General features: G+C 34.4%; 1 protein-coding gene across 1 annotated transcript in view; it reads left to right on the top strand.

The window, feature by feature from the left end:
- Window positions 1-13,917, top strand: part of LOC116345503 (titin-like) — a gene marked incomplete at its 3' end in the record, with an annotated part of 14,984 nt that extends 1,067 nt beyond the window's left edge. The window contains exons 3-14 of the mRNA XM_031774927.1: window positions 945-1,650; window positions 1,724-1,867; window positions 1,939-2,288; window positions 2,790-3,188; window positions 4,608-4,659; window positions 4,737-5,080; window positions 5,420-5,818; window positions 6,741-7,142; window positions 7,496-8,306; window positions 8,425-8,804; window positions 12,047-13,177; window positions 13,429-13,917. Coding sequence (XP_031630787.1) covers window positions 945-1,650; window positions 1,724-1,867; window positions 1,939-2,288; window positions 2,790-3,188; window positions 4,608-4,659; window positions 4,737-5,080; window positions 5,420-5,818; window positions 6,741-7,142; window positions 7,496-8,306; window positions 8,425-8,804; window positions 12,047-13,177; window positions 13,429-13,917 — 5,607 coding nt within the window. The remainder of the gene's footprint in view (window positions 1-944; window positions 1,651-1,723; window positions 1,868-1,938; window positions 2,289-2,789; window positions 3,189-4,607; window positions 4,660-4,736; window positions 5,081-5,419; window positions 5,819-6,740; window positions 7,143-7,495; window positions 8,307-8,424; window positions 8,805-12,046; window positions 13,178-13,428) is intronic.
- Window positions 13,918-13,942: the final 25 nt, after the last annotated feature.

The raw sequence follows: 13,942 nt of genomic DNA, 5'->3' as shown, positions 1-13,942 counted from the left end.
GGAAAAACTGAATCGGACACAAACGAAATGAGGCAAAAAAATAATTGATTAAATGATTTAAATCATTTGATCAATTTGTCGCCTCCTCTTGTTTGTGTTTATTGTAATGGTGTAAGTTCAAATCTCGCTTATCTTTATAAGTTTTTTCACAATTATCACATTTGAATCGTTTGCCGTTGTGATGATGCTTAACATGCCGATTCAGATTTTGCGTTGCACTAAATGCTTTATCGCACAATTGGCATTTGATCCTTCCTTTGATGTGTTTCCGCCGTATGTGTGCATTTAAACTTTGCTTTTTATCATACATATTGCCGCATTCATCGCATTCATATTTTGGTGGTGGTTTGTCGGCGGCGTTAAATGACACAGGCTTTTCAATTGTCACAAAATTAAACCATCTGCTGTGTCCACGTTTCCTCGTCGTGTTGAATTCAATTCCTTCGATTGCCTCAGTATGGGCTTGATCATTTGCGATGATCTTACGCTGGAAATGTTTCCAGATTCGGTCCCCAACTGCTGCTAATTCTTTTCCGCAAATGATGCAGTACACTTTTGTGCCAGCAGGTAATAAGCGTTTGCAATCATTCCATACATCTTTTCGGAAGAAATTATCTTCTTTCATGGACTCTAACAAGTTGTACTTCATCATCGAGTGACTTCAAAACATTGATCGCTTTCGTTGGTACCACTCGCCAACCTCATTCAACATTTGAATGCGATCGATCGGGTCGAGGATCGATTTTAATGCCTCGTGGACACATACCTCATAAATGATGGGTGGCATACCCATTTCTTACAGATCACAACTTACATTTTTTTAAATTAATTAATTGAAAAAAAATGTTTCTGCTTTACAAAAAAAGAGTTATTTATTCTTTGGATTTGAATCGAATCAATTTAAAAAAAAAGGAATAACCATTTTAAATTGAATATAACCATAGGCCACAAATCTAGTTGGTGTCGATGAAACAACATGTACTTTGGATTGCCGTAGCAGTCAACAAATTTTGACAACAACTCAAAACGAAGCCGGATTAGAGCAAATCCAATATTTGGAGGATCGTTCGAAATACACACGCACCGAAGTGAGCGATGAGGTGACAAAACAAACACCTGTCTTCACAACATCATTGAAAAATGTTGACATTAAAGAAGGTCAACGTGCTCACTTCGAATGCCGTTTAATTCCTGTTTCCGATCCAACAATGAAAGTTGAATGGTATCACAATAATAAGCCATTGAAATCGGGATCACGTTTCACTGAAACCAACAATTTTGGCTTTGTTGCATTGGATATTCTTTCATGCTTGCCAGAAGATTCAGGTACTTATACCTGTCGTTCAATCAATGCACTTGGTGAAGCCGTTACATCGGCTATTGCGTCGATTCATACAAGAAGAGCCATTTACACTGAATCGCAACACGAAGGAGCACTACGCAGCATCAATCATTTGGAAGATACATCTAGACATCAAACAAGAAGCGTTCAAGACGAAATCATTACTCAGGCACCTGTATTCACCATGCCTGTACGTGACATTCGCGTTGCCGAGAACCAGGCCGTTCATTTCGAGGCACGTCTAATCCCAGTTGGAGATCCAAAACTCAAAGTCGAATGGTTGAGGAATGGTGTGCCACTAGAAGCATGTAAGTACATTGTCATTCTATTCTTTGAGATAAAAAAAAACATTCTGACATTTCAATCAATATCTTAAAACAGCTAACCGATTGACAACCATGCACGACTTTGGATATGTTGCTTTAAATATGAAATATGTAAATCCAGAAGATTCAGGAACTTATACAATCAAAGCAATCAATGAATTGGGGCAGGCTGTAACATCAGCATCGCTTATTGTCCAATGTAAGATATAAATCGATGAAACATAAAACTATTGACCAAGCAAATAAACACATTTTTTTCTCTCTTTACAGCCAAAGCTGCACTTCAAATGGAAACGCAAAATGAATCGGCTCTTCAGAAGATCCATCAATTAGAAGATACTTCACGTCATCACCGTCGTGAGGAGGATGATACTATTGTGCGTCAAGCACCACGATTCATTACTCAATTGAGCGGTCCAACCAATTTGCATGAAGGTCAAAGTGCACACTATGAGTGTCGCATTGAACCGTATCCCGATTCAAATCTAAAAGTTGAATGGTTCCACAATGGACAACCATTACAGTCGGGCCATCGATTCCGTACAACGTACGACTTTGGATTCGCTGCACTTGACATTTTGACGGTGTATGCTGAAGATAGTGGTGAATACACATGCAAGGTTTGTTTTTCTTTTGTTTTTGCTTTTCACATTTTTCGCGCGTCGTATCTTACAAATAGTCGTCACAAAAACAAAAGCCAAAAACAAAAGAAATTTATTCATTTTTTGAATATTGATACTCGAAAAACAAGGGAATATTAGCTGGGTGGCTCCAAGAGAAAAGACAAAATAAATTATAAAACCGTATAACAAACAACCAACCGGAAATAAGAACATTTCATTATAAATGATTTTAAATTTTAAATTTTTTCATTTTCATATTATGACTAATTCAAATACAAAACTAAAACTTTTTTTAAAATAGTTTTAAGTGAAGTGCCATATGGATTGTATTGGTAGCTTAACGAATGAATTAATTGAATGCCAACAAAGTCTGATGGCCATTCGATCCATTCGATTCGCTATCAATTCAATGTATATGGGATTTGGACATTCTAAAATTCGGTTAATAATTGGATTCTCTCTTAAAATAAATTGAATGTTTTTTTTTCTTTTTGACAGGTTACCAATCTCAATGGTCAAGCTCAATCGGCTGTTAAATTGGGCGTACAACCACGTGCAAGCATTGTATATGAAACTCAAAATGATAGCGCTTTAGAAAAGATTAACTATTTGGAAGGTGATGCTCGCTTCAAGCGCAAAACTGATGACGAACCAATTATTTTGGAGAAGCCGGAATTCGGTAGACCATTGCGAAATGCGGCCGTTCAAGAAGGAAAACCAGTACATCTGGAAGCCACTTTGACGCCAGTCAATGATCCAACAATGGTTGTTGAGTGGTACTGCAATGGAAAACCGGTTCAACAAGGTCATCGATTTAAAACAACTTACGATTTTGGCTTTGTTGCACTTGACATTCTATATGCGCATTCAGAAGACACTGGTACTTATATGCTTAGGGTAAGCATTTTTAGTTCTTTAAAAGAAGCTAGAAAGGAAATAAACAAGCCTCGCCTCTATTTTTATCAATTGTCTATATAGCTATTATATAAAATAAAATGTTTGTCGGGATATTGATACTCGAAAAACAAGGGAATATTAGCTGGTCGGCTCCAAGAGAAAAGACAAAAGAAATTTAATCAATAGTAATACCGTAACATATTTTATTTCGAAAATAACAAATTTATTATATAAATAATAAATATCACTCTTAAAACATTTTCTTTAAACGGATAAACTGAATCGGACACAAACAAAATGAGGCCAAAAATTAATTAATTAAATGATTTAAATCATTTGATCAATTTTTCGCCCCATTTTGTTTGTTTTTCTTTTGTTTTTGTTTTTATATAGGCGATAAAAAGAATTCGTATTCTTAATTTTATAAAAGCTTATTAAATTCTTTGGAAGACTTTAAAAAGGAACTTTAAAGATATACAAAATCTATATAATTTCAATAATGAGTAAATTTTGCAAAAATGTACGCGTCCCAAGTCAGTATAATACTCTTTTCGAAGAGTGTACACGCAATTCTCACACTCTTCGTATAGTTTTATTCGACGAATATTGAGTGAGAAGAGAGTGTGTAATGGTATTGGTAATGCTATCACTGCTTTCACTGCATTCCAGTGGAAGTAATGTTTGTATTTTGATATTTGAACGTTTTTGAAGTTTATAGCATTTGTCAGCTGTGTCAAAAATAAACAAAATCAAAACTATCCATCAGTGGAAATGCAATATTCGTGTTTTATGCAAAAGTGTGAGAAGAGTGTGAGAAGGGAGTCGAATAAAACTATACGAAGGGTGTGAGAAGAGCGTGTACACTCTTCGAAAAGAGTATTATACTGACGTGGGGTTTGTTTATAATTTTTTAAGAATGGATTATATTTTTTCGGATGTATAGTCGAATCTCCGCACATGTGAAAGTCGAAACTTGGGACTAGGTTTAAATAATTGTCCGATCGTCTTGAAACTTTCAGGAAGTAAGGTACATTTTAGGTACAATTATTATCAGCCATAAAAATTTAAAAAATATCTTTGAGTTTTATTTTGGCTAGTTGACCGGCAAATTGAAGTGCCCCGAAATTTGAACCTCAAATATTATCCAAATGAGTAAGGTACAATTAAAAATAAATTGCGGTACAATTAAGTACATTTTTGGTACAATTATTTAAACCTAGTCCCAAGTTTCGACTTTCACATGTGCGGACATTCGACTATACATCCATTTTTTCGAAAAAAATTATTTTAATTTTAAGTTTATTTTTGATATAAAATGCGTCTTTAATCAAATTTAATGGGAATGTTTTTATATGGTTATGTATTTAAAAAAAAAATATTGAATTTTCATTGTGTGTAATAAAAAAATGCTCATTTTAGGCAAAGAACGCAGTTGGAGAGGCTGTAACTACATGTTCTGTTTCGGCAGCTGGTATGTTTTGAAAATAAATTGAAGATAAAATGATAAATAATATGTGCTCATTTCTTTTTCTTTTTTTTCTTGTACAGCCAATGCCGGTTTGTTCTTGGAAACATTGGACGAACAGCGATTACAAAAGATTCGTCAATTGGAAAGCTACCAAAAGCCAAAGACACCAGAAGTTGAGGAAGTTGGTCAGAAGCCAGTGTTCTTGACTCCATTGACAAGTTTGGAAAATCTTAAGGAAGGCGATCACGCCCATTTGGAATGTCGTGTTGAGCCCATCAACGATCCCAATTTGAAGATTGAATGGTATCGAAATGGAAAACGTCTTACAGCCGGTCATCGTTACCGAACAACACATGACTTTGGCTATGTTGCACTTGACATTTTGTATGTTTATGGTGAAGATTCCGGTACATACATGATTCAGGTTTGTTTTTTGTTTTTATATAGGCGATAAAAAGAATTCGTATCTTAATTTTATAAAAGCCTATTAAATTCTTTGGAAGACTTTAAAAAGGAACTTTAAAGATATACAAAATCTATAAAATTTCTATAATGTGTAAATTTTGCAAAGATATACGCGTTTGTTTATAATTTTTCAAGAATGGATTATATTTTTCCGAAAAAAATTATTTTAATTTTAAGCTTATTTTTGATATAAAATGCGTATTTAATCAAATTTAATGGAAATGTTTTTATATGCTGATGTATTTAAAAAAAAAATATTGAATTTTCATTGTGTGTAATAAAAAAATGCTCATTTTAGGCAATCAATGCACTTGGCGAGGCAATGAATACATGTAATATTCGTTGTATCAATAGAAAGAGCATTATTTTGGATACACAACATCCAGATGGTTTGGAAAAGATTCAGAAACTTGAATCACGCGGAGCACAAACTCGCAATGAAATTGCTGAAATTCCAATTACACCGCCAAGATTCACCACCAATCTTCACGGTACAACTGAAATTTTCGAAGGTCAAACAGCCCATTTCGAAGCTCAGGTCGAACCAATCCACGATTCCAATTTACGCATTGAATTCTATCACAATGGAAAACTATTGCAATCCGCTTCACGGTTCCATACTACCTTCGATTTTGGTTATATTTCGTTGGACATCCAAAAGGCCGTAGCTGAAGATGCTGGTGAATACACATGCAAGGTTTGTTTTTCTTTTCTTTTTGCATTTCTTTTGTTTTTGCTTTTCACATTTTTTGCGCGTCTTATCTCACAAATAGTCGTCACAAAAACAAAAGCAAAAACAAAAGAAATTTATTCATTTTTTGAATATTGATACTCGAAAAACAAGGGAATATTAGCTGGGTGGCTCCAAGAGAAAAGACAAAAGAAATGCATTCAATAGAAATACCGTAACATATTTTATTTCGAAAATAGCAAATTTATTATATGAAAAAAAGATCACTCTTAACAGCCAAATTCGAAGGATAAAAAGTGGGACAAAACATTTTCTCAAACGGAAAAACTGAATCGGATACAAACGAAATGAGGCAAAAAATTAATTAATTAAATGATTTAAATAATTTGATCAATTTGTCGCCTCCTCTTGTTTGTGTATCTTCAAATCTCGCTTATATTGATAAGTTTTTTCACAATTATCACATTTGAATCGTTTGCCGTTGTGATGCCGCTCAACATGCCTATTCAGACTTCTCGTTGTAGTAAATGTTTTATCGCACAATTGGCATTTGACCCTTCCTGTGATGTGTATCCACCGTATGTGTGCATTTAAACTTTGCTTTTTATCATACATATTGCTGCATTCATCGCATTCGTATTTTGGTGGTGGTTTATCACGACGCCAAAGCAACATTTAAAAATATATACACACATTTTGACTGACAATAAATTTGGGCAATTTCATTTATTTGATAAGCAACCAGGAAAATACAATCGCGTCGATATTGAATTGAAATACATGCGCCGCCCAATCACAATTAAATTTTGTGAAATGGATATAAAATGCGTCTTTAATCAAATTTAATGGAAATGTTTTTATATGGTGTAATATTTAAAAAAAAAATATTGAATTTTCATTGTGTGTAATAAAAAAATGCTCATTTTAGGCATTTAACGCACTTGGTGAGAGTCGTTCAACAATTCGATTGAATGTCATTGCAAAGGGTGGCATCATCACTGAGTCAGTACGACCTGAAGGTCTTGAAAAGATTCGTCAATTGGAATTGGGAACACCGCACACTCGACCAGAAGTGCCAGAACCAGTCACAAGACAACGTCCTGTATTCACTCAACCATTGCAAAATATCGATTCCATTCCCGAAGGTCAAACTGCACACTTTGAATGCCGTTTGATTCCAGTGGGTGATCCAACATTGAAGGTTGAATGGTATCGTAACGAAAAAATTATCGAAGACAGTTCACGTATTACAAAACAACATGACTTTGGTTTTGTTTCCATGGACATTACCCATATTCGTGCCGAAGACCAAGGTGTATACATGTGTCGGGTATGTTTTTTTTCTTTTGTTTTTGTTTTTATATGGGCGATAAAAAGAATTCGTATTCTTAATTTTATAAAAGCCTATTAAATTCTTTGGAAGACTTTGAAAAGAAAATTTAAAGATATACAAAATCTATAAAATTTCTATAATGTGTAAATTTTGCAAAGATGTACGCGTTTGTTTATAATTTTTTAAAAATGGATTATATTTTTTCGAAAAAAATTATTTTAATTTTAAGCTTATTTTTGATATAAAATGCGTCTTTAATCAAATTTAATAGAAATGTTTTTATATAGTGATGTATTTTAAAAAAAGATATTGAATTTTCATTGTGTGTAATAAAAAAATGCTCATTTTAGGCAACCAACGCACTAGGAGAGGCTGTCACAACGGCTGCGATGAAAATTCGTACACATGCAAGCATTCAAATGGATACACAACACCCAGAGAGTATCCCCAAATTGCAACAACTTGAGCAACCAGCACGAGCACCAATGCCTGAGCCAGAGCGCGTATTCGAAAAGCCAATATTTACACAGCTTTTGACTGGTCCAGCTGAATTGTGGGAAGGACAACATGCTCACTTTGAAGCACGCGTGGTACCAGTCGGTGATCCAAATTTGCGCTACGAATGGTATGTCAATGGTGTTGAATTAAAGATGGGATCAAGATTGCGTACATCACACGATTTTGGATTCGTTTCACTGGATATTAGTTCTGTTGTGACTGAAGATGCTGGCATTTACATGTGCAAAGCAATAAATTTGGCCGGTGAAGCTGTATCATCGACTAGCATGAAAGTAAAAGGAAAATCATCAATTGTTGGTGATACGTTGTCACCGGAATCATGGCAACAAATTCAATTGAAAGAAGCTGCAATGAATCGTGTACCGGAAATGTTTGTTGACGCAACACCTCAACAGGCACCAGTCTTCACAACCCACTTGCAGAGCTTCGAAAAATTGGTCGAAGGACAGAACATCCGATTGGAAGCTCAAGTTGAACCACGTGCCGATCCAAATTTGAAGATTGAATGGTATAAAAATGGTGTGTCGCTTACAACTGGTTCACGCATTCGAAGCACATTTGATTTTGGTTTGGTCACTTTGCAAATTAATTCATTGCGCGATGATGATTCAGGAATTTACACTTGTAAAGCAACAAATTTGGGTAAGTACAATCTGGAACTACTATCACTTTTGACTTTTGAGACAAATTTTTTTTTTGCTATTTTATCTATATAGAAAATTGAAAGTGACATAATATATATTTATTTATATTTTCACAGTTGGCGAAGCAGTTTCAACGTCTTCTATTAAAGTTGGTGATCGTCATTGGTTGCTCGGAGACTCTTTACATCCAGACGCATTGCCACGCATTGCTCAATTGGAAGAACCAAAAGCAGGACGACCCGAATTTCCAGAACCAGTTTATGAATCGCCGGTGTTTATCACTCATTTAAATAACATCGAATGCAAAGAAAATGACAATGTTCGCTTTGAATGTAACGTTGAACCGGCCAGAGATCCAACAATGCAAATTGAATGGTTCTTCAATAATAAGCCATTGAGTGCCGGCTCAAAATACAAGACCACCTACGATTTGGGATATGTTGCACTTGACATCATTTCAACCTATGCCGAAAACTCTGGCATTTATACTGCTAAGGTATGTTTGTTTGTTTTTGTTTTATTATAGGCGATAAAAAGAATTCATATTCTAAATTTTATAAAAGGCTATTAAATTCTTTGAAAGACTTTCAAAAGCAACTTCAAAGATAAACAATAGATTTTGTATATAATTTCTATAATAATTCATTTAAAGATTTTCTTTATAATTAGTTAAAAAAATTTTTAGTGCTTTGAAAGAAGATCAATGTGAGTTTCAATTGTCTGTTATAACAACTGTTATACATTATAAAGATACAGCTTTTGTAATAATTATAAAAACACTATAAAGGAGTTATACAGAAGATAATTTTCTTTATAAAAATAAAATGTTTGTCGGGATATTGATACTCGAAAAACAAGGGAATATTAGCTGGGTGGCTCCAAGAGAAAAGACAAAAGAAATTTATTCAATAGAAATACTGTAACATATTTTAATTCGAAAATAACAAATTTATTATATAAATAATAAAGATCACTCTTGATAGCCAAATTAGAAGGATAAAAAGTGGGGAAAAACATTTTCTTTAAACGGAAAAACTGAATCGAACACAAACGAAATGAGGCAAAAAATTATTTAATTAAATGATTTAAATCATTTGATCAATTTGTCGCCTCCTCTTGTTTGTGTTTTCTGAAATTACAATTAATTGGACAAAGTATGATCGAGACGAAGGGACGAATAAATGACATTTCATCAGGTTTCAAGAAGCAGACGCGCCACTCAAGCGTAGAAGAGGGTAAGGCAGCATTCAAAAATATCTACGCACATTTGACTGGCAATGAATTTATAAAATATGGTTTTGATAAACAACCCGGAAAATACAATCGAGTGGATATATTGAACTACACCCGTTCAATTGAAGTCAATTATGTGAACAGCAAATTGGATAGCGCTCTACACAATTTGATGATAATGTTGTTTCACGGTGATGTATTGGAAAAAACATTGCTCGATTATTGTATGGTTTATGACGACATGCCTCTGGGTGGAATAAAGAATCGAACCATTCGATGTGCCATTCATTTATTGGACCAAATCCCATCGATGTTGGATGTCGGCAATTCACGTTTAATTGTGGCACTTTCAAATCAATTTTATTCATATTTTCCTCAAGCATTCGGACAACGCCCACCACCATTAATCAACACACTTGAAATAGTCCAGGACGAGTATCACTTACAGTCGGCTTTCAACGCGACTCGATATAAGAAGCGCCATCTCTTTCACGCCAGGTTGTCATATATTTTTTTCTCGCAAATATTTTTTTCTTGCAAAATTGTATAAATTGAATAAGTTTTGCAATAATAATAACGAAAATAATTAATAGAATTTATAATAAATAAAAAAAATTGAAAAAACACACAAATATTTTATATTATATGATTCACCAGAATAGCTTCACTTCGTGTTGTTTACGTTATTTCTTTTGACAGATATCAATGTTTGACAAATACATATTTTCTCCACGTAACCATCTCTACATGGTTTACAAGGCAAAGTCTACAAGGCAAAGCTACTTATCATATAATATAAAATATTTGTGTGTTTTTTTCAATTTTTTTTATTTATTATAAATTCTATTAATTATTTTCGCTATTATTATTGCAAAACTTATTCAATTTATACAATTTTGCAATTTTATTTGCAAGAAAAAAATATATTAGAACCTGGCGTGAAAGAGATGGCGCTACTTAAATCGAGTCGCGTTCAAATACATTGTCAATATACAACGCAAGTGATACTCGGTCCAGGAAAAAATCGATTTACTACATAAAGTATTAGCCAGATATGAACAGTATGAAACAATGACAGATCGAACATACAATCGAAAAAACCTTCTCGATGTTTGCTATGAGCATTTAAAAGAGTCGGTTGAAATAAAAATACTCCGCAAGTCATCACCGATGTACCAACAAATAAGCGACTACATTTTGAATACACAAAAACAGGATGATCCAACGGCCCATTACGATCCAGGTCCATGTGAAATGATCGATATATTTGAAATAGAACGACATGAAGAAACTATACGCTACCTGCAACACGAAGACAATTTCAATCGTCAATTGGCTCGGGCATGCAAAATTTCGTTAGTATTTTGACAAACGTCCTAAAGGTAGAGGTGAACGATGTATACATATCCGGTTCAGCATTGGGTAAAGGTATTTATTTTACGGACACAGTAACAAAAGCGGCCAGATATTGTCATCCTATCAACGGTATCGGATTGGTGTTGTTGTGTGAAGTTGCTGCCGGCCGAACCGAAACTCGATATTCTTATGATCCAGCATCACTGAACACCAAATCATTCGAATCAGTTCAAGCGATTGGCAAATGGCATCCTGGTTCATTCAAAACACGACCCAATGGTCTAAAAATTCCAAACACCAGAATTGTTGAACGGATTGATGTAAAAACAGACCTTGTTTTTAACGAATTTGTTGTGTTCGACGAGACTCGAGTAAAACTAAAATCTAGGGGCTTTTATCTTCAAACATATACAATTTATAATGCAAATAGTGAACTATATTGCAAAATCATCTGTAATACGTACAAATAAATGTGCATAACTGCATATATTTGGTGTATATTTCGTGTATATTTCGTCTATGGCATGTTTTTTCATTCTCTTTTGTGCGAATCTTCTTCGATTCTGTGTAGCAATTCTGTGTGTTTGCTACAGTGCAGTTTAAAAACCACCTTATGCACTGGTATAGGCAAGAAATTTTAATCGTATATATGATGAATAGGACGTGAATATTGTGTATAAATTTGTATGAACGACTGATGGAAGCCCCTAGACTAAAATATTTGGTCAAATTAAAACTCACCGGAAAAGAACGATATGGAAAATGAATTTACCATACACACACACACAAACACATACATACACAATTATAATTTAGATCAATTGAATGAACAATTGATAAATTCAAATCATAAGCGCGGTGTATGTGTGTGTTTGATGTCTTCGGTTTTATAATGTTTAAGTAAATTGAATTAAGTTATTTTTGTACTTTTTAACAATGAAATATCCAAATAAATTTATTAAACATTACAAGAATAGTAAACCATTTTGTTGCTGAATTAATTGTCAATGGTATATGGTTCATAAATGTGGGAGGCCTTTTTTTAACTGATTGAATGTCAGGTTGAATGTATAAGAAATTAATATATTTAGACGATTAACTATTAACATTAAATTTCCACTGTATCTAATAAAAAAATTCTTATTTTAGGCAACGAATTCAAAGGGCTCAGCCACCACATCGGGTACCTTGCGATGCGTTGGAACGCAAACAATGTTCTTGGATACACAACATCCACAAGGACAAAGCGGATTGGAAGCCGTTCAAGAGACCGAAGAAGAATTGGCCAATAGATATAAACGTGAGGTAATCAAACCAGAAAAAGATTACCCAGCACCAGTTTGGACCAAACCATTAGAATCAGAGTTCCGTTTGAATGAAAATCAAGCTCTTCATTTGGAAGGTCAAGTTGAACCGAAGGAAGATCCAAATTTGAAGATTGAATGGTTCTTGAATGGTAAGGTGTTGCAACATGGTTCTCGATTCAAGATGAACAGCGAATTTGGTTTTGTAACACTTGATTTGGTAGATGTGTATGAACGCGATCAAGGTATTTATACATGCAAAGCAAGCAATAGAAAAGGAGAAGCCTTTACAACCAGTACAATTGTTTGTTCCGGCAAAGAGAGCATTATTGATAGCACACAACATCCAAAAGGTGCTGAAGGCTTGGAAACAATTCAAAATTTGGAAGAGTCATTGCGTAAACCAGATTCAAAAGCTGTTCAAGCTGAAAGTGGTCAACCACCACGTTTCACAACCGAATTCGTTACGATTCCAAATATCTCTGATGGTGAAATTGCCCACTATGACGCGTTGCTTGTACCGACCGGCGATCAATCAATGGTCGTAGAATGGTTCTATAATGGAAAAGTACTTGAGGCAAGCCATCGTTTCAAAACTGTATACGCATTTGGTATGGTTGTGCTGGAAATAATTGGAACTAAAATCGAAGATTCTGGCACTTATACGTGCCGTGCAACAAATGCGCACGGAACGGCCGAAATTAGTACGTACTTAACTTGTGTTGAACGTTTAGCCGGACAACCACCTAAATTCACGACTCAAATTCAAAACTTGGCTGGACTTAAAGATGGTCAATCAGCTCACTTTGAATGCACATTGGTTCCAGTTAATGATCCAGATTTGAAAGTGGAGTGGTATCATAACGGAAAACCAATTCGTCACTCAACCAGAATCAAGCCCGTGTCTGATTTTGGATATGTTTTGCTCGATATTGCCTATGTACAAAGTCACGATTCTGGCGAATACGTATGTCAGGTATGTTTGTTTTTCTTTTGTTTTTGTTTTTATTTAGGCGATAAAAAGAATTCGTATTCTTAATTTTATAAAAGTCTATTAAATTCTTTGGAAGACTTTAAAAAGGAACTTTAAAGATATACAAAATCTATAAAATTTCTATAATAATGCTTTCAAAGATTTTCTTTATAATTATTTTAAAAACATTTTTGTATTTTAAAAAAAAATATATTGAATTTTCATTGTGTGTAATAAAAAAATGCTCATTTTAGGCAAAGAATAAGTATGGTGAAGATTTCACTCGTGCATCTATTGAGTGCTTCGGAAAGAGTGGCGTTTTCTATGACAGCTTGCAACCACAATCATTGGAAAGAATCAGAGAATTGGAAGCATTGGGCTTGCCACAACATGCTACACCACAAACACCAACTGGAGAAGCACCACGATTCGTTACCGAATTGCAAGATATTTCAAAATTGATTGAAGGTCAAAGTGCTCACTTTGAAGCACGTTTAACACCAATTAACGATCCTGATTTGGTTGTTGAGTGGTATTATAATGGAAAGAAATTGCCGCATGGTCATCGGTTCCGTACGTTCCATGACTTTGGTATTGTCATTTTGGACATTTTGTACTGTTATGAAGAAAACTCTGGCGAATATGAATGCCGTGCTTCAAATAAATACGGCACTGCAGTGACCAAATCATCCTTGCGCTGTTATTCAAAGACCAATCTTGTTCTTGACTCACAATTGCCAAGAGTAAGTAGAATTAAGAAAAAAAAAA

This window comes from Contarinia nasturtii, unplaced genomic scaffold (genome assembly GCF_009176525.2).
Source record: "Contarinia nasturtii isolate CC-2019 unplaced genomic scaffold, AAFC_CNas_1.1 Cnas_scaffold_1303, whole genome shotgun sequence".
Taxonomy (NCBI): Eukaryota; Metazoa; Arthropoda; class Insecta; order Diptera; family Cecidomyiidae; genus Contarinia; species Contarinia nasturtii.
The sequence above is the reverse complement of the archived record's forward strand: the minus strand, read 5'-3'. Positions and strand labels throughout refer to the sequence as shown.